Source organism: Cupressus sempervirens, chromosome 7 (assembly GCF_028749045.1).
Source record: "Cupressus sempervirens isolate cs-2001-9-10 chromosome 7, ASM2874904v1, whole genome shotgun sequence".
In the NCBI taxonomy this organism is placed as follows: Eukaryota; Viridiplantae; Streptophyta; class Pinopsida; order Cupressales; family Cupressaceae; genus Cupressus; species Cupressus sempervirens.
In genome coordinates, this window is record NC_143124.1 from 235,317,269 (window position 1) to 235,338,612 (window position 21,344).

At 35.5% G+C, this 21,344-nt stretch overlaps 1 protein-coding gene across 1 annotated transcript in view; it reads right to left on the reverse strand.

The window, feature by feature from the left end:
- The window catches only part of LOC149546375 (uncharacterized), a 227,118-nt gene extending 210,978 nt beyond the window's left edge, over positions 1-16,140 (reverse strand). Inside the window, exons 1-9 of the mRNA XM_089791175.1 lie at positions 15,790-16,140; positions 15,611-15,706; positions 15,128-15,444; positions 14,874-15,004; positions 14,573-14,632; positions 14,376-14,408; positions 14,186-14,215; positions 13,770-13,850; positions 13,336-13,398 (exon numbers count right to left, since the gene is read on the reverse strand). Coding sequence (XP_089647301.1) covers positions 13,336-13,398; positions 13,770-13,850; positions 14,186-14,215; positions 14,376-14,408; positions 14,573-14,632; positions 14,874-15,004; positions 15,128-15,444; positions 15,611-15,706; positions 15,790-16,029 — 1,051 coding nt within the window. The 5' untranslated portion in view covers positions 16,030-16,140. The remainder of the gene's footprint in view (positions 1-13,335; positions 13,399-13,769; positions 13,851-14,185; positions 14,216-14,375; positions 14,409-14,572; positions 14,633-14,873; positions 15,005-15,127; positions 15,445-15,610; positions 15,707-15,789) is intronic.
- Positions 16,141-21,344: the final 5,204 nt, after the last annotated feature.

Genomic DNA, 21,344 nt, shown 5'->3' on the forward strand with positions numbered 1-21,344 from the left:
ATTAAGTTCTAACATATTGATAAAGATATCAAGGTAGAAGTAAGAAGTTGGACCTCAACTCCTTGAAAGTTAGCAGATTGAGATCATGATCTTTTAGGAATTAGCACCTATATTAGGCTTGCATTGCCAATCCAAAATTCAAAAAATTGGCACCCACTTTTTTAAAAACTAGGTGCCCATTTTTTTAATTTCAAAAAATGTATACCTATTTTTGAAAAAAATAAATTGAATTTTTAAAAAGCGGGCACCTAATTTATATAATAAAGAAATGGGTCCCTATTTTACAAAAATTGGGTGCCCTTTCTTACTTTTAAAAAATGGGTACTCACTTTTTAAATAATTTATTTTCTAACTTTTTGGGAGATTTAAAATGTGTTTAAAATGTTGGTTTTACTTTTTTGAAAATGGGCACCCATTTTTGAATTTCAAATAAAAGGTGCTCATTTCTTAAAACATTAGGTGAGATTTTCTTCCCATGCCTCAATTTTTGGTTCAAGCTAGGCTTGGTCAGACCAGGCCTATGCCTTGACCTCTCAAGTTTTGGCTAAGGAATTGAACTGAAAAATTCACACCTTGCAATAATTTTTAGATGGTCTTCTTGATCAAATTTTTTTTACAAAACAAAAACTCATTAGAGTTCTCACTATCCTGATTTCGTAAATATAAATTTTATAGTCCTATGATTTTATTTACTATTTGTACATTAAATGTAAAATAGTGAAGTTCACTAGAAAATTAACTTTTTAATTTTATGATGTTTTCTTAAATTAATTTATATGTCATCAATCTACATACAATTTTTTGAAGATTAAAAAAAAGAATTTATAAAATAAGTGAAATTTAGATTAAATTATGTTGTCTGTACATGAGAGGTTTTAAAATTTACCTTTATAGCTAATTAAAATTAATAAAAAAAAAAATTCAAGAAAAAATTAAGGAGAATTATTATCATTAGTCTTTGGTGTCTTAGGTAGCTTCCTTTAAAAGAATTTACAAAAATTCATTAAGTCATGTCAAATTATGGTGTCTATACATGAGTGCGGTATGGTCGTAAAACATACATTTTGAAAAAGTGGATTTTAAATATCCATACCAAAAGAAACTATCATATGGGTACATAAATAAATTACATATTTAAAAAATAGATTCTAAATAGGACAGTTTTGATTTCTAAATATTTTTATATTCAATCTCTAAATACCTCAAATTTTGACATCAATTGAGACCCAACTTCTTGCACTTACCCATCAGTAATAACTATGCTTAATGATTATAAATATTTTACAGACTATTAGTTTATATTAAAAATGTTATCTAAGTTGATGTTTTTGGACAACTGATTCATCCCTTCCACCCTCTTAGCATCCTACCTAAATATTTATAATAATTGGTATCGAAGCTTGGTTTTCTAAAATGAAAATATTAAAGAATAGAGTAGGTCTTGGACAATGGAAGGTTACAGGTATCATAAATAGTTAGAGAAATGTCCATTATTCAAGCTTCAGCCTACAAGGGGGTATGTCAGTGGACACTAAGGGTTTTATGATTGAGCTTGGGGAAAAAGCCATGGGTACTAGCTCTAACCATATTTAGATGAATGGTATTGAGGATACATTAGGCACAGTAAAGTAGTGTGGGTCTATTTGAGGGAATGCGGCCTTCTTCCCTTAATATAGTGTATTAAAGGGCTTGATGAGCATGTGTCCATGAAATTTGTTGACTCTTGGGCTAACAGAAAGGTGATTGTTAATGGGATTTATTTTTAAATCACGAAGGAACTCATGGTGAGTGTGGGTGGTCTATCTCTCAAAGGAAAGAGTTGGCATAAAGAACCTAGTGTTTTGGGTGAGCTAGGCATGTGGAAGAAGCCATGGGTACTAGCTCTAACCACATTTAGATGAATGATATTGAGGATACATTAGGCACAGTAAAGTAGGGTGGGTCTATTTGAGGGAATTGGGCCTTCTTCCCTTAATATAGTGTATTAAAGGCTTGATGACCATGTGTCCATGAAATTTTTTGACTCTTGAGCTAACAGAAAGGTGATTGTTAATGGGATTTATTTTTAAATCATGAAGGAACTCCTGCTGAGTGTGGGTGGTCTATCTCTCAAAGGAAAGAGTTGGCATAAAGAATCTAGTGTTTTGGATGAGGTGAGCATGTGGAAATTCTTTTTCTCTAAGGATGAACTAGTATGCATTTATGTTTCCTTATCCAAAGAGGATTTCCATGAGCCTTGGGATGTTGTTCTCTATTCCATTATGTGATACATCATGCTCGGGGATAGCTTCTAGGTGCTCTAGTTTTACCACTTCCCCATTTTAAACCATTTCAGAAATCATGAATTAATCTCCTTCCGACATCTCATTTTGCATTTGATGGAATATAACATTTTTGATGTTCAAAAGAAGAGGGAAGAAGGGAGACCTTTTTAGATTCTTCACCAGGAATTTATGTTGAAGCTCTAAAAATTTCTCCAAGCCCTCAACCCACCTTTGATTGTAAACCCCATAGCTATTTCTACCCCTTAGGTTTCTAGAAAATCAAGCCTTAGGTTGGCCTTGAAATAATCCATGAAAAGTTTCCTTGGTACATGGAAGGATATTAATGTTACAGACTTGGATACTAATAGTAGTAGAAATAATGAATTCACTAGCCGATCAAGCAAGGGGCTAAAAATGGAAAAATTTAGAACCCCACCCAAAAAGGATGTGAGCTTCAAATCCATAGAGATGAAGATTAAACCTACTAGGAAGAGGAAAATGAAAATGTTGCACCATGGCTCTGAGAGTAAGGATAACCCTAGCCCATCCCATATATTTGATACCCTTGAGGTTATCCATCCCTAGACAAGAGCTTGAGTGGAGATATTACTTCCCCTGTGAGGAATGCAGAGAGGGTGGGAGAAAGGCAGAGGGACTATGCTTTTCTATTTTATAAATTTTTTTCCTAGAGGGGCTATTATGTATAAATTTTAACAATATTAGAAGTATACAAACACCCGTATTATCAATTATTACTATTTTTTTTAGTTTAGTCAATTTGATACTACGCTTAATTTTGTGAATACTATGAGTAGGAATGACTTAGATCTTTATTATGAAGATGGTTCATTTTATATCTTTAAAAAAATTAATAGGATGAACTAATATTGAATAAAATCAGCTTGGTGTCCAACCTATTGTAACCTAGTGTCAACTCTCCTATTTTGGCTGCTATTTAATACACCAAAAGGAATTAGAGATATCCCTAAAGAATACTATTGGAAGAAGGAAGATAAATCACACATACCAACAACTTAAAAAATAGTATACTATTTTAAAGAAGGAAGATAAATATCTTGTAAAATTTTATCGATATGGAAAACTAATAGATCACAATAGTGAATGTAGAAGGAACCGTATGACACTGAAGATCACCTAGATGGCCATGCTACATAAATTCAAAGTTTTGACATTCTTCCTATAAGTACTAATATCAATTATCAACCAATAATAATCAATAGATAAAAGGAAAGAATTTTTATAATTGAAAACAAGTTAAAGAATAAATGAAAAAATATGGAAAAAGAAGGAATATGATACAATATTGATGGAAGTCACTATGTTAAATGGCGTCGGTAATTTATTTACTAATTAAGAAAGTAAATAATTTACTATGGACATAGAATTACATTGAGTTATTAGAAAAATTTCATTAAAATAATTTTGAACATAAACATTTAAGAGCTTGGAAAGATGTAATATTGGTTAGGAAATTAAGATAGTTGATGTAATATTTAAAGCTTATGTATGGAACTACTAAATTTCTAAAAAAAATTTACTATAATAATGAAGTTATCAAAGACCTACAATAAATTATTTGGTATAGTATCCACTGGAAACTTTAATACTATATATAAGGACACCAAACATAAAGTAATTACACTATGAAAAGAACAAATTTGTAGCAAAAGTGCTACATATTGCACATATTCAACAAAAGAAATTAGTTGTATTAATTAATTTGTGAAATTTAGTGGTGTAAAATTTTGGAACAAGTGACTAGAACATAAAAAGATCAGCATGCAAAATTGGACTGTGTTAATTAGAAGATAAAATTCAAGGATGAACATGAATTTCAACCATGCCCTCTAAAATCTATGAATGTGGGTTAAATTGGAGCATTATCAAGAATATAAAGTAGAGTTATACTAAAAGAAGATGTGAGATCATACATAGAATGAAAATAAGTTGACATAAGTGATGAAGAAATAAGTGCATCCTACAAGTAGTTATACAAGGGAGAAGGAATATCAAGTGACAAATTAAGACATTTGGAGACAAAAATACTTACACACATTGTACATTTACCAAAAAAATTTGAAGTAATCATGACTTTCTACTGAGCGTAATACATGGGGATTATGTATGGTTGGAAGCAAAAATTTTGATTGAGATCACAAAGGATATTATTCATACAATCATAGGCTTATCAAAAAATATAGGATAATGTGCAATAATTTTTTTATCATAAAACATAAATCAAAGGATTGATTAAATTCAAAGAAGACCAAATTTTTTTGTTGAGAGTAATATCGTGGACAAGGAGATGAACTCTACATTCATTGTTGTTGGTTAGAAATTTTATCCATTAGAATAATTGGACAACATACTAGGCAGAGCTATACAATTTTCTTATGAAATTTTCATAGAGGAAAAAAAATTGATTTAGAAGAGATGTTGAGAGATTGTAGTACATATCCTAATATTTTCCAGTAGATTGTCAAACATATTTAGGTCAGTTTTCATGTTATGCTATTTTATTTACTAGTAGTTGATTACTTGGTTGGTTTATACTATCTTCATGATTTCATTATATATTTGATGAGGTACTTTATACTTTAGAGACTTCATGATTCTTGTGCTTCATATTTTTTCCTTTGGTAATGTTATTTTAAATGCATTTATGCAATGATTGCATCTATGTTCATAATGATGTGTAATGGATTCTCGCTACTTACCCAATACTTATATGTATATTATGTACATATGTGTTTAAATGTTTTATGATTGACTTGTCTAATGTGGCAGAGGGAGGGATTTGTAGTCACCTAGAAGTTAGGATCTATTTAATGTATCACGCTCTACATTTAAATATTTCATTTAGTTATATGCATAGATACATGTTCAAGTTTTATGTAGTTTGCAAGTACCATGCATTGACTTCCCTAAATTGTAAGAATGAGCATGCCCTAACTCAGTATCTCAATGATAAAAAGAGAAGAGATAATTTTCAAGTCCAAATCCTAATGTCAAGCCTATTTTGTCTTTTGGGAAAGATTAAGTATTTGATTTCTATACCCTTATGGATTTTTCAAGGTGACATGAATTCAAGAACTTAAGCCTTGAGTTTGATTTATATAATTTGTGTTTTATTCAAGTCCTTATCGAGTACATGGTAAATATTTTGACTGCAAGTATAGTTAGACATCCAAGGGAATTAATCAAATAAATAAATTAGATGGATTTTTAGGGGAGGAAATTTTATTATATTATGGAAATAAATTAAATAAAACTTTTAAATTTAATAGACCTTTTTTTTTGAAAAAGAGGGGGTAAAAATTTATTCAACCAAAATCAAAGTACAAAGCAAATGCACACAGCCCACAAAAACACTACATGTTCATGTCATCCAATATCAGCTGCTCAATAGTCCCACTAAAGTCATCAAGTAACTCCTCCCTACCACTAATATCCCATCCATCCTCATTCTCTAAAGCCCACTTCGCCAAACAATTGGCCACTCTATTCCATTCCCTAGGGATATGATGAAAAGAAACAAAGTCTAAGGAATTACAAAGACATAAAGTTTGTCTGACCAAAGCAGCTAATTGCCAGGTAACATTCTCTAAATTTTGACTATTCAATATGTCCACAAAAATCTGAGAATTAGACTCACAAATAATCCTCTTCTAGCCTAAGGAACAACCTCTCTCAACAACAGTCTTAATAGCAAGGGCCTCCATCAAATTATTATAGTACCAACCTTTATAAGTAGAGAAGAGAAACACCATACCCCCATCATTCTCTCTACCTATGCCCCTGATACCAGCATGACCAGGATTCCCACTAGATGAACCATCCATATTAATCTTCAAAGTCCTAGTTGGGGGGCGAATCCACCTCCCATCTTGACAAACCCCTTGCTTTCCTTAACAAGGTCTAGTTCTCAGGGTGTCACCACATCTGTTCTCTCCCAAATCAAAATTTTGCACAGTAACAAGGTCCCTAGGATCAACACTTTCAGACATATCACACTTTGTTGAGATGGTCTCCTAAAGCCTACTAAGAATAATTCTCCATAGATGCTAACTTTCTAACTTGGAGTCATAGAAAACTCTGCAATTCTGCTCAAGCCAAAGATTCCATAAAATGAGAGGTGGCCCAACCATCCAAGCAACCTACAAAAAGGAAGTCTTTGCTGGAGGTCTGCCTAGACTCTCCCAAAAGTCAACTAAAGAGGACGTGTGTATACAACCTTGTCTCCAAGCCTCCCAACATCTGTGCCATATCTCTCCCAAATAAGGGCAATCGAAAAATAGGTGAGAAGTACATTCCTCATAGTTTGAATAGAGGAAGTAGATAGAAGGTTCCTGAAATCCTCATTTGCGAAGATTCTCCCAAGTGAGGCATTTGTTCTAAACTATTAACCAAAGGAAAAAATTACATTTTGGCCAAGAAATGTTATGCCGAACTTTCTTCCACTAGTTCACTACATTAGGACCATGTCGGTTCCTGTCGAGCATAGCATAACCTTGAGCCATAGTAAACTTGCCATTTGGGCTAGGACTCCAAGCCAAGACATCTCACTCACAAAAAGAGCTACAAAGCCTACTTTCCAAAGTTTTAGCAAAACCACATGGTCTTCCTCCGAGCCACCTACTAGCCACTCCTGAATGTCGTTCCAACAAGTCACCTCCAATTGACCCACTCATTTGACCGTCTTAAACTACTCTACTATGACCCATCCAACATTAGTAGAAATGTGGCAAAGAGTTTGAAGCCGGGGAAAGCTAGAAAGAATGGAAGGATGGACATCCCAAGAGTCTTGCAAAAATAGGGCATCAGAACCACTATCACAAGTCCATAAGAGGCCCTCCTTGATAAGTTGAGCACCTTTCTTAAGAGTGTCCCAAATACAAGAACCTTTACCCACCAGCGTAAGTCTTGGTATATGAAGATAATTAGCACCCAAAAAATACTTGTGGACAAGAACCTTGGCCTAATCCTGATCCTGACATTTACACCATCTCCAATAAAACTTGATAACCAAAGCCATGACAACAAGAGCCATTGACCTAAGACCAAGTCCCCCGGCATGCTTTGACCTACACACAGAATCCCGCTTAACAAGGCTCCATTTTGAAGAAAGAAGGTTGTTGGACCAAAGGAATTGCCTAGATAAAGCATCAAAATCCCTTACAAAGTTAGAAAGGGGAACCTGAACATAGAATCTATAAATTGGGAGAGACTACACCATACTCTGAAGGAGAACCACTTTTCGAGCTAAAGATAACCATCTGTAAGTCCAATGACTAACCTTATTCCAGAATTTATCCAAAATCCCTTGCCAGTAATCTCTTCACTGAGAAACCAAGACTAAAAGAACCACAAGGTACATCAAAGGACGAGATCCAATTTGAAATCTGAAAATCGTTGCAATCCTATTTTGAATAAGGTGAGGAGTATTAAAGAAATAAATAGATTACTTCTCCTCATTAATACACTCCCTTGAAGCTTTTAAATAGATATCCAAAGATTTCTTGAAATTCACTGCCTCACTGATTCTAGCCATTCCCATTAACCCAGTGTCATCCACGAATTGTAGATGAGAGTAAGAGGGAAGATTATTATTCTAGCTCCAACCTTGGATAATACCCTACCTCACTTGTGATTTTAAAAAACTTCCAAGCCCCTCGACCATTATGATGAATAAATAGGAAAATAAGGATCCCCTTGCTGAAGTCCCAGAGAGGTCCCAAACAAATCAGATGGTCCCCCATTAATGAGAACTAAGAAGGAGGAAGAAGTCACACAACTTAGAACCCAACTCACCCACTCCTCATCAAAACCAAAGGCCAAAATAATTTTTTGTAAGAACTTCCAGCTCACCCTATCATAAGCTTTAGCCATATCAAGTTTAATAAACATAGCTTTCTTCTTGGATATCAAAATAGAGTGGATCGCCTCCATCGCTATCATGATCCCATCCAAAATCTATCCACCTTCAACAAAACCACCCTGTTCAGTAGAGATTAGAGAACTAAGGAGTGGTTTGAGCCTCTCAATGATCAGTTTGGTAATGATCTTATAGCCAACAATACATAATGCTATAGGCCTAAATTGGTCCAACCTATTAGCCTCTTCCTTCTTAGGTATAAGAGCCAAGAAAGTAGAATTCAAAGAATTAAGCATCTATTTATTTATATGAGATTATTGAACCACTTCAAGGAGATTAAATTTTATTATTTCCCACAACTCTTGAAAAAATTCAATTGGGAATCCATTTGGACCATGGGCCTTGCCTTTATTCATATTAAAAACAACTTTCTCAAGCTCTAGTAATTGGATAGGGCTTAAGAGGGCCTCATTCATATTAGTAGACACTAGGAGGGGAATAGAGTCCAAAATGTCATGCTCCTCAGCTTCAGAAGGAAGATCATCCTTAGAAAAAAGATTAGAAAAATAATTGATAGCTTCCCTAGAGATTTCTCTACAAGATGAGATCCTGACACCATCAGATGAAATAAGAGAGAAGATAGAATTACCTTGTCTTTGAGCCTTCACCGAGTTGTGGAAGAAAGTAGTGTTCCTATCCCCTTCCTGTAACCAATCAACATGAGATGTCTGCTTCCAAAAAATCTCCTCTCGAAGCTCCCACTCTTCCAATTCCTTAAGAGCCGAGATTTCAGTTTTTCTCAAATCAGATTTCATCCCCTAATCCCTAATCTGATGGGTAATAATATCCACCTTGGTCTGTACAGCTACCTTTTGAGCCCGGAGATTCCCAAAATGATGTTTATTCCATCTCTTAAGCCTAAACTTCACATGTTGAAGCCTCTTACTAAAAGTGTACATCATCGTTCCATGGGCAAGCTTCCCCTCATACCACCAATCCACCATAAGATTAGGTAAAGACAAGTCTCTGAGCCACATCAGCTGAAATTTGAAGGAGGGCCATTTGGTGACATTGTAAGAGGTGATGGAAAGTTTAATGGACTAGTGGTCAAAGCCCCTCCCGTCCAAAATTTTAGAATTGGTGATCCACCTGTTATTCATCCAATAGTAGGAAACCAAAAATCTGTCCAACCTTTCTTAGATAGCCTCACCCCCACATCTTTGATTATTCCATGTAAAGATGCCATTGGATGTCTTCACATCAATGACATTCAAAGAGCCAATCATATCTCTGAGAAAATTTGAAGACGGGTCCAACCTGGCTAGTCCACCTCATTTTTCCTCCAAACTAGTGATAGAATTAAAGTCTCTAGCTATAATCCATGGGAGAAAGGGGTCCAAGGATTAGATGAAACTGATATGAGCCCATAAATATGATTTACCTAAAAAATCAATAGGAGCATATATATTGGATAAAAGGAACCATTCTCTAGTTTCAAAATTTGAAGCAACCAAAGAGATGGAGAACCAATTGGAGATCCACCATAAGGGGGAAACTTTCCTAGGGCCCCGAAAACAAGCCACCCCACCCAAACTATTCAAAGCACCAAATCCCTACCAAGAGCCTTGAGGTCAAATCTGCAAGGCACAATTAGCCAATCCTTCCATTCAAAGCTTAGTTTCCTGAATACAGATCACATCCAGAGACTGAGACTCAATTAATCTATGAACAACCTTTTTTCTAGGGATGATGTTCAACCCCCTTACATTCCAAGATAACACAATCATTTATGGGGGTGAGAGAAATGAGAGTCAATTGGTTTTATAGACCCAGACTCAACCAAATTTTCACCCATTATCTTCACCTTCTCCTGATCAGTCTTCCTACCACTCTTTAATGGTTTATCCAAAGACCCCTTTTTGAAGGATTTATGTTTTATCTCCAAGAAAAGAGAAGCCTTATTAGCCTTTGTAGAATCTGGGGTCCCCTTGGGCCTATTGGAAATAGGAGCCATGATGATAGGACCCATCAAGCCCTATGATTCACCAATCTCTCTAGTATCCTGCACAACAGGAGGCAGATTAGTATCTAGTTGTCCAACTTGTTGATCCCCTATGGATAGAATCTACTCCTCATTCAACATATCCCTAACTTGAGTCTCCTACAACCCTTTGGCCATCGAAAGAAGCTCTACCAGGGTACCTTCCTCTTGGGCCAAATCTTCAAGAGCCTCAAACCTGTTAAAGGTTTCATCAGTCTGTTTGTCCCTCCTGGTTCTCTTTTTTCCTTTACCTTTGTTACGAGACTTGACCTGAGTAAAACCTTCATTATCAACAAGTCCCATAGAGGAATTAGCCTTCCCCTTGTCCTCCCTAGGGGGTCTCAAAGTAGCCAAGGAAGAAGACTTGTTCCTGGGATAATTATGATATAAATGTCCATATTCATGGCAAATTTTGCATCTGAATGGTAAGGTCTTGTAGTCCAGCTGTTGGATCCAAGATAATGATCCCATGAAAATTTCCATAGAATCTGGCAGCAGATTATTTAAATCAATTTCTATATAAATATAGGCAAAAGAAATTACCTTACAATCCTTCGTCTGTGTAGCTGATCCCACAGGTTTCCCAAGAAGGAGCAAGATTGAGTCTCTCCAAAATTCTAGAGGCAACCTCGATAAGCGGATCCACACTGGAACTCGTGAGGGGATTTCCTCAACTAAGTTGAAACCCATATGCTAGGGATTAATAAAAAGCCCCACCTAGTTAAAGAAATATGGGCCGCCTTCAAATGCCTTATTCATGTCTTGCATGCTTGAAAAGATGACCATAAAGTAGTTATTGGTTGCTAATAAAATCTCCATATCTCCTTCTAGGTTCCACATCTGAGGAGCCCAGGATTCAAGTACTGGCAAGGAAATGATAAGCCCGAAAAAATTACAAATCAGGGCATGGTTGATCTAGTATTCAACATCTTCTGAGACTTGTTTAGGTTGTATAATCACAATTGGATGGTCCACGGCTCTCTGCAAGCATCCTTCACTTTCTTTAGCCGAAATCTCCCATTTGGAGAAGATTCGCCATCCCCCGATGGAGCCTTTCCATTCAAATCCTCAACATTAGCAGGCAATGAAGCTGAAGATTCCCCCATCACTGCATCATCAATAGGAAGCTGGGAGGAGGGCATACCTTGATCCTTCATTCCAAATCAGACCTTGGTTCAGCAAAAATGTGGAGGGAATGGGGAAAGGCCCCACTGATCTCCACCCACCATAGCCCTCACCAACGACAAGACATAGCAAACTAAGAATTTCTAATTGTTCTCCCACGGGCTGGAAAAATCCAACCACCCAAAGCCTGGCATTGGTTCAAATGGCAAATAGCAGCACAAAGTGACCACAATCTACCAAAACGTAGGCGCAAACCAGAGGAAGTGGGGGCTAGGGCACGGGGACCCTAGGGATTGTAGACTGTGCATGCATGCCATCCAAAAGAGGGGTAAACCAAAATTACTCCCACCAATATATAATTAGCTTACCGTTAAATTTAAAAGACTTAATTAAAACTCTAGTCATAAAATTAATAGCAATCAAAATTGCTAAAGGCATTGTTGGCATAAATATTTTTATTTAATTTAACATTTACAAAAATGGAAGATGTATTTTAAATAATGAGCTTTAAATATTAATATTAGTTAAACTAACAATAACTTTCTTTAAAACCAACTTGCTATTTAAGCAAGTGAGACTAATAAATTCAAGTATTATTTTAATAAAAACACACTAAGTGTGAATGAAAGAAGTAATTAAATACAATAATTATAAATTTAATTAAGAGGCCTTTTAGAAAGAAGAAATATTAACTAGGGATGTATGCTTTATTAGAAGATTTTAGCTCATTTCTCCACACATAGGTTTCGAGGAGCAACTTTGGTATTGAAGGACAAGCATTTTTTGGAAGATTAGGAGGATGTGGATCTTTTGTATGCAGAGTGGAATCACTAGATTGAAGTAGGATTTGTAGAAACCATTGTAGAAATCTTTCAAAACCTCTATATTCTTTGTGCCTGCAAGAATGAATATTTACTGTGGAAAAAGCTATGCATGTTTACAATGATATTGTTTTAATTAAACTTCTTGAAAACTTAAACCATTTCTTGAAAAATGACAAATCTCCATTATTAAACATCTTTGAGAAAAACTTAGCTTAACAATCTGGACCCACCTTACCCACTTAGAAATGGTGGGTGTTGCTCTACAACACCCACTCCAAAACCCTCTCTTTCATCCACACCCTTGAAAAAAACTAAAAAGACAGGCCCAGAAAAAGTAAAATATTGAAAAGACTTTGACCTAGTTGATTCAGAGGAAGAAAATGTACGGGCTAGAATAAGGTCTGGGTGACTTGTAGAAGGCAGGGCTAGGATGAAACAAAAAGCATGAAGGGATTCAAAAACTAATGAGGTTATATAGTCTGAAACCAGTGATAAGGAAGAGTAAAAATTGGAGGGGAGAAGGGGGGAGGACGAATAGTTAGAAGAAACATGGACTGAAGACAGCAGTTCAGCCTCAAAGGAGATTGCGACTAGAAAAAAGACAGAAAGTTTACCTAGGACACAACCCATGTATAGGCTGGCTTCACTAGATGAACGTAGTGGATTTCAACTTTGGAGTGGCCCCTTCCCTGATAAAGCATAAAGATGAGTCACCAGTGATAGTGATTTCCCCTGTGTGTGCAGACAAGAACATTATCAAGATGGTATTTACTAACCCTATGTGTTTACAAGTTAAAGCTTTAAAGAGGCTTCAAAGATTGCGTCATTTCGTTCAAAGTGGTTTGTTAAATATATTCTAATTGAAAACTTATTGCGTCAATTTAATGGCTATATAACAACAATCAGACGTTTTGTCATTCATTAGAATCAAAATTTGAGACAAGTAATATGAAAAGAGGACTACGACAACTATCTACGGCCATCGAATTTAGGTTCTGCCCGTGATGGATTAAGGTATTTAAAATCTCAAGATCTATATTGAAACAAGCTAGTTGCAAAAAGAGGTATAAGAATCACAACAATTTAAATGCTTACAGAAATTTGTTTACGTATCCGCAAAAAGCATGCGCAAAAGAAACGAGGGACAAAAATTACAAAAGAAAACTCGTTTTAAATGGACCGTACCTTCCGTAGTCGTCTGTCCCTGTTCCCTATAGTGGAGACGAAGGCGATATTGTGTCTTGTGAACTGTACAACAAAGAGAAACATTTCAACTTAGAATTCTGCGGCAGCAAGTATTGAGAGACATTATGTTTTTTTTTTTTTTTTTTAATAAGTCAATTTTGAATATTTACTTTCAGCCTGGAAATCAATGTTTAAACCATTCCAATAAAAGATAATATTAAAAAGCTATTGTTCTAATTATCACATTTCTAATTATTTAATAAAAATATATTTTTTAAAGTATTTAAAAAATGAAACGCATTATTCAACAACAGTACAAATGTTGTCGACTTTACTAAGATTGTATTAGAGCCCATTCAACAACACATACACATCAAGCATTACCCAAAAAGAAATGCTGGAAAATCACAAATATACTATTGATTGACTATTACCTGGCATTCCAATGTTCTTGGATTGTTCACCTTGGCCTCTTCCATCGGCCTGGGATATCATTGGCTGTCCAGTATTCGCAGCTAAATATTGTCGAAGGAATTTAGTTCTTTATAGTGATTGATTAAAGTGGCTAATAAAATAAATTAGAAAGCGAAACACATCAACACAGATGTTGAGGACTGGGCTGTATATTAGACCCTATCCAACGAAATCATCAAGCTTTACTTTAAGGAAATATTTCAAAATCGCAAATGTCATTAGTAGATTATTTTCCTTGCTGTTCTTGGTCTATTCGACCGTCGTTGGATAGTTTTGAATTCCCAGAATCGACAGCAAATCATCAAAAGTCTCAACGTAAAGTGAATGCTGAGCTTCTAATTACAAATAGATTATCAAAGAATCCCCACTGACTCACCAGTTGTGCTGCTTGTCTGAGTCTTCTTTCCTGTATAGTACAAAAAAATACGGGTTTGGAAAACCAGCTACTCAGAGATCGGCAAGAAAAGTTAACCCTAATAACTTTTCTCATTTTGGTAGACTGTAACGCGCAAACCCTTACTACACTAGTTTATTAAATGCTATAGGATATTTATCAATATTCTAACCTTGTAGATCGCTTTGGTCACCTGGATTACGCTCTGCCACAGAAACCCAATAAAATGACCGAAAGATCCTCCTCATTAAAAAAAATCGTAATAAGAAAGGAAAGGACAAAAAATCAAATTAATGTTGAATAACGGATAAGCTACTTCCACTAGGTTCCGCATCCAGAGAACCAAAAAACATTTATTTAACGAGTTACCGTTGCCCGTATGATTTGGTCCTTGTGTAACAGGTGGATTTTTTGGGGTATCTTTGGTTGCTGCAAGGTACAACAAAATGTGAGCTTAACAAGCGTAGTAAGAAATCGATAGATGTGAATTAGAACAATATACAGACAAGCCTCATACGCAATGTACATTGGCTTCTGCCTCGTTCAATTCGATAACCCCTTGCGGCATAAACCTTATAAAATTACTTTAAATCACTGTCGCAAGTAATCATACGCAGTAGGATAGCAGGAACAAAAAGAATTATAAAGTCCAATTCTGAAGGAGGCCTACCGGGTACGCTAGTTTCATCAGGTCCCGCGTAAAGGACCACCGTCAGCTGGAATCCTATTTCAGTCTGTAATCTATTTAATTGATCCCTGCATAAAGAAATCTTTTTATCGTTTCCTTCGGTGGACATCAACCTGTACATTTTCAATCATCACAGCTCATGTCACTTGAAATATCTCTCACAAAGTATTTTGAAAATTGAGAATGTAAAAACATAGAAAGATTATGTCAGTTTAATTGTTGCACGTTATGCTTACCGCATAATTTTTTTGGCACGGAGTTGTTCTAAACACATGGTGCTACCTCTGGCTATTAAGGCTTGAGCTCGATTCAAATTGTATTGCATGTCAGGCGGAGTTCGTGGTAAACGATTGAGCCTATTTATAGACACTGCGAATGTATGTATTGATTTGAGTAACTCAACACATTCCTTGTCGTTGGCTTTCAACTTTTGAATGTTGTGTAGAATGGCAGCAACAACCAACAGGCCTCCTGCAGCCCAGTGAGTTTTAGCCAATGTTTTGCATATTGACTCCGTTGTCTTGGCCACATCCTCTAATTTGATGTTTTTTAACTGAAAAAAAAAATTTATTTTATTATAGTTGTGAGCTTTACGGCGCATAGAATAAAAATCAACTCAATTAGTAATTAATATACAATCTTTTTTTAAAACAAGCTAAAATAGTAGAAGCTGAAATCAAATGTATTAGTTTGACCAGATAGAGAACGAAAAGGATTACAGTCTCGTAAATTGTTTTGGAATTACTGGACAACGAACCGATCAAATTAGCAGAAGAAACCAGCCCATCTGCCAACTTACGTGGCCATTCGTCTTCCTGCAACCTTTTTTATTTAACCCTTGTTTTTGAAATGAATGCAATACAGAAAATCCTAAAATGCTAATATTGAGATACAGAACCTGGCTTGACACAAGATTTAGAAAGTCGAGAATTCGTTGCGCAAGCATGTCAAATGCTTCGTGTGCATCCAGATCGTCTTCCCCGGAGGAAGACTCTTGTAAGTTTGAATCCTTGAGCCTTTTCTTCGCGGTTGAATTAACAATTACAACAGAACTTTGAAGACATCCAGACAATCCGCCACACCACGATAATGATTTATTTTCCACCTTAGTGTCGACGAGCGCTTTGGCTTTTGCCATTTTCGAATTATCTGGCCAAGTATACAGTTGGATAGACCCGTCCCATTCGTTTAAATTTAGTAAAGTGTCTTCCGCATTTCCTTATCTTGTATCCCACGTTTTCTCACGCTTTCCTTGGGAGGCTCTTATGTTATTATTATTATTCTTATTCTACTTTGCTTTCCAGCCACGTAAAGCATTGATTAGCGTTCCATCGAAAGGAAAGGGAAAAGAATTCTTAGGAGACTTCTCGATTGTTTTTTCTTGGATATTTTAAACTAAAATGATTCACGTGTTTCTTTATATGGACATTTTGAACGAAAATGATTTACTTGTTTCTATATATACTTTTTAATTATTTGATTCGTATTGTTGGTTTTTAATACAGATTTAATGAAAGAATACGAAGAACAGCAAGCGGCTGAGCGTTTCAAGTTATGAACTAATGAAGATGCAAAGGGCCAAATAACATGACAATAATCGTTTTGTTCTAACATTTTCAATATATCTACATAGTAATTGTTTTAAAATTGATTGGCTTGATTTTCATTAAATTAAAGTTGTGTTTTTTCAATACAGTTTTCTTGGAAAACATTAGAAATTAAACAAGCAACTTAAAAAATTGGAGTAGAGCAAAGCATTTGATTTGAGTCTTACAAATAGACACTCCTTCAAAAATAGAGTTTATAAGAATATTTAAGCCTTGCTTGTCCCGTAGATTATGCATTTTAGAATGAAAGCTGGATCTATTTCATAGTGATTACAACATTGGACCCAATTTTAACACATAAATATTTGGCACCTTGATAAAAAAATAATATTCAAATTATAAAAAAAAGAGAAAAGAACAAAAAAATTGAAAAAGAGAAAAAGCACCCTTGATGAAACCCTGACAAACAGGCATCATGGTACCAAAAATAGAACCTTTTCGAAGATGGTAAAAACTTGGTAAATAGGCACCTCTTTTTCATAATACTCCATCTATTAGTGCGCCTCCTTGCTCCTGTATAGTTTTTCTTGACTTTCTTTTTCGTGCTTTGAGTGATTTTCTTTTTGCAACTATTTACTTTTTTACTATTTTTCTTGCTTGTGCATAAGCTCCAAATCACTTTAAGATACTAATCTATTAGTCTGAATTTTTGATTCACCATTGTATACATCTTCTCTCTTCAAACTCATATTTTTTTAGCCTTATCATATCATATCTTTTTTGTCTTACCTATCCAGTGTGCCATTCATGAGTTACATCGAGCCCTCTAGAGGCATTCTATCGTTCTAGGTGTGTAGGACACAGTCTATTGTCAAAATATTATAATAAAGTCTTTCAAACCACTTTGAATCACTTTAAAACATTTCCCTTGAAGGTTTTCGACCAACACTTGTTTTGTAGTGAGGACCTACCAAATGAGTTATTGGTTACATCTGAACCACTTCGAACTACTTTGTACCAAGGTTCAAAGAGGTTCGAATGGGTTCCAACATTGAAAATTGCTTTCAAGTGGTAAAATCAATGATTGATATGGTAGCTCCATATAAAGTGTGACAAGTGACATCATAATGATGAGGAAAAAGCCACCTCAAAATCAGTACCACCAAGTATGAAAGATGAGTTGGCAGCATAAGTGGAAAAACCAAATCTTCTAATGAAAATTAAATCAAAATTGTCAAGGGATATTAATGATGATTGCGTCATTTTTATCAAGTGATCATGTAATCAAAGGACAATATAATTGTCAACAAGCCCTTGGTCTACTGGTGAAGTTGAATGGCTCACAAAGAGCCCACCAGGGATCAAGTCTTGTTGAGTGCAAGGCCCATAGACAACATAAGGGATGAGGCTAGGATCGTGCCCTAGGAAAATTTGGTAGCATGGATGCTCCTCAATCCTTGGCTCTTAGCCGAAGAGGTGTTCAATATTCAGGCATGTGTGGGCCCATATTGGGTACCTAAAACTGTTAATGGTGGCCTTCGCTAGTTGGTAGCTCGCAGGCTTCGTGCTTGGCTAGGCTACCTTGTAGGTCTTAACCCTCCATCAAAAAAGAAAAAGAGAAGGACATTATAATTAATTTAAGTTTGTATTCTATGCCAGGATTAACTCACCATTAAGGTCCAATTATTTAGTGGTGTTTTCTAGCTATGCAAATCATTTTAAAATGTAGTTCGAGCTTATTTTCTTTTTTGTCTACATTTCTTTGGGAATACTTCTAGTCTAGAATGTCACCAACCTATAAATTTCGATACAAATCTAATGGGGGTCAAAGGGGAAAAATTGAAAGAAATTTTTTTGGAACAAACTGAGATTAAGGGATGTATTGAAACTTCAACAAGCGGGCTCCTTGAAGTTTCTTCCTTCCCTCATGCTTTACCAAGCCCAAAGTTACTCCATTTTTGTCTTATCCATTATGATGTCAAGTCTAAGAGTATAGTAAAGGATTTGTCAATGAATCTCTATTTTTATCAATTATTGGTATGAGTGTCTATGTATTAGACATTATATTACATGGAAGTGTAATGTATTTTACACATTAAATAGAATATACCATATTATACCTTATATGTCACATAGGCTATTAAAATTGGGGATCGTGAAAGGTCTTGATGGATAATTCTTATGAAGAATTAATGAAAGTAAATGATTAGGTGGATTCTCTTAAATTAGTAACTAAATGATCCCCTGATTTACATATAATTGGTATAAATTTTATCAAAATGGTCCATGATGATACTCCAATGATTGTGAGGAAAGTCATTGGCACTACTAAGAAGATGAACAAAGAAACTATTATTGGGCCTACAAGACTTATAGATAAGGAGAGAAATGTTGGTCAACTTGATAAGTTTTTTTAATAAGCTTAGAAGTATTAATGAAGAAGGACTTATAAGAATAAAATTGTTTTTAATATTAAATAAGTGTATTTGAGTGCTTCTCCCCTATTTTGAGTCCTTTTGGTTCCTAATTGTTTAGCACTTATTTTTGGTTGAGGCTCATCTCCAAAACCTTTCCCAATATATTTTTAATTTTGTTTTTTGGTCCTTATTAAATTAGTTTCTTATTAAATTAAATTCTTTCAACATTTAACAAATTATTATTGATGTGTTTATAACACATAAAAATTTAATAGACCTAAGAGAACTTGCTACCCCATTAAACAATCATGTTTGATTAAATACTAATAAAATATATTGAACATGAAACCATGAATTACCCTTTAAAAAAATATTACACAAAAGAATTAATGTGGTATTATTTATCAAATAAAAAATGTGTGTGTTGGATATTGATCAACCAAGGAAACTAGAAAGCTTTTAGTGTAACAACTTCCCTGCTTTACCTACTACAAGTGTGACACCATCTCCTGTTCTACTTCCATGCTCTCTTAATCTTTTGAGGGATGGATCCCCCCACCACCCTAGATCTAGTCCATGACTACCAGGATATGGATCTAGTGACAAAATCCCTAAATAGTCATTGTCCTCTATAGGAAAATGTTGCTATTTTTGTGGATTTTGGCTCCATCCTTGATGACTGTGCATGCTTGGGTCCCAAAAACTTGATTGTTTCCTCAAATGAAGCCACTTAATCAGTGTGCCCTAAACCAAATTGGCTTGGGGATGTTGTTTGTTCCAAGATGCTTGGTGAATCTAATGCAAAACCCACATTATTCTCATATCCCATTGGACTACAGGTTTCACTCCTGGATTTAGTGGTGGATTCGATCTCCTTGGGTTTTATCGTTAGCCTTGTTAGAGAGTTTATCTCTTTTGAATCCAAGGTTGACATGATTCCAAAATGGTGCTCTAGTAAATAGACACTAATGGGTTCTACTTTCCATCTCTACAATGGTAGGTGCCCTTTTCCTATTTAGGTTCATAGCTCAGTTGGACTGAGACTTGATCTTGGCCGGGTCCTAGAGCTTTGATGAACACCATTTGGTGATAGCTAAGTGGAAATCATGATTCCATCTAGAATGTGATTTATTTAGATCTGCCCCAGTCTGGAAATGCCTCCTTGGGCTTCCCTTGGAAGATTGGGATGAGTATGTTTGTAGGTGGATTGGTAACTCCTTTGGGTAGTTCATAATAGCAGGCTCAAAGATTAAGCGTAGCTTTGCCAGGATCTATATTAATATGAGAATGAATAAACCATGGGACAAAGATCTGAATGGGTTACCTGGTTGCAACTACTAGCTTATGAGAACACTACCCCCTTTTGCCAAAAATGTAACAACTTTGGTCATCTCTTTTTTGACTACCCAACAAGTGAGAAAATAAAGAAAAAGGTCTCAACCCCAGGTGTTGAGGTGGTGGAAAGCTCAAAATCTTCCTAGATGGAAGCTATCCCTAAAACCCTGAAATGCATAGAACCACTTGGTTTGGGGGATGCCTAGATAAATAAGACCCCCAATATTAAGGAGAAAACTAGTACTCCTATGAAAGCCCAAGCTGAGAGGCAAGGGGAGGAGAACATAGGCAAGCTATTTGAGGTTTTAGAGATGACTATGCATGAAGAGGGGTAAATTTTGGATATTTAGACCCTACAGATAATGTAGTCAGGTTAGAGGTTGCTAGGAAATGATATGGCTTCAACAGGAAATAGGAATTCTTGCAACCCAATTCATGATGTGGGAGCTAGCTCACCATTCAAAAATGGGACCATTGTGGTTTCCTTGGCAGTCATTATTTAAGTTTTTTCACCCACTTTAGGGGATCTGAATATTTTAAAAAGGATCTTGAAACAAAAATCCTAAAAAGTAAGAACAGAGGAGGGAAGAAAGTAGATGTTAGACCTTATGAGAGGGTTGGGCAACCTCTGACTAGAATCATTCATCAAAAGGAACCAAAAAAGGAGATTTCTTAGGGAAAAAGATAACCCTGAAGGAAACCTAGAGCCATAAAAGATGAAAGTTGTATTTTGGAATATAAGAGGGCTAAATAGCCCCAATAAATTGTATGGAATCAAACAAAAGATCATTCAACTCAAGGCTGGTTTGATTCTTTTGTAGGAAGTTAAAATGACCGTGCAGGTCTTCTCGAGAGTGCCTAGTTATGTTTGGCCAGGTGCTAGCTACACTTATTGTAAGGCTAATGATGCTTCTAGAGGGATTGCTACTTCTGGAGGGATTTCCATGATGTGGAGCCTAATCAAACTCATAGGTTTATTTGACCATTTTTCCCTCCAAATTATTGCTATGATGGTTTGGGGGTAGTGTCTACTATTTTTCTATTATTCTAGCCATAATTTTTTAAGCAATAAAAAGCTTATATAAGAAGGCTTAGGGTTAGGGTTTTTCATAACGTGTGATGCAAAAATTAGTTCTTGTGGCATAATTGAGTTG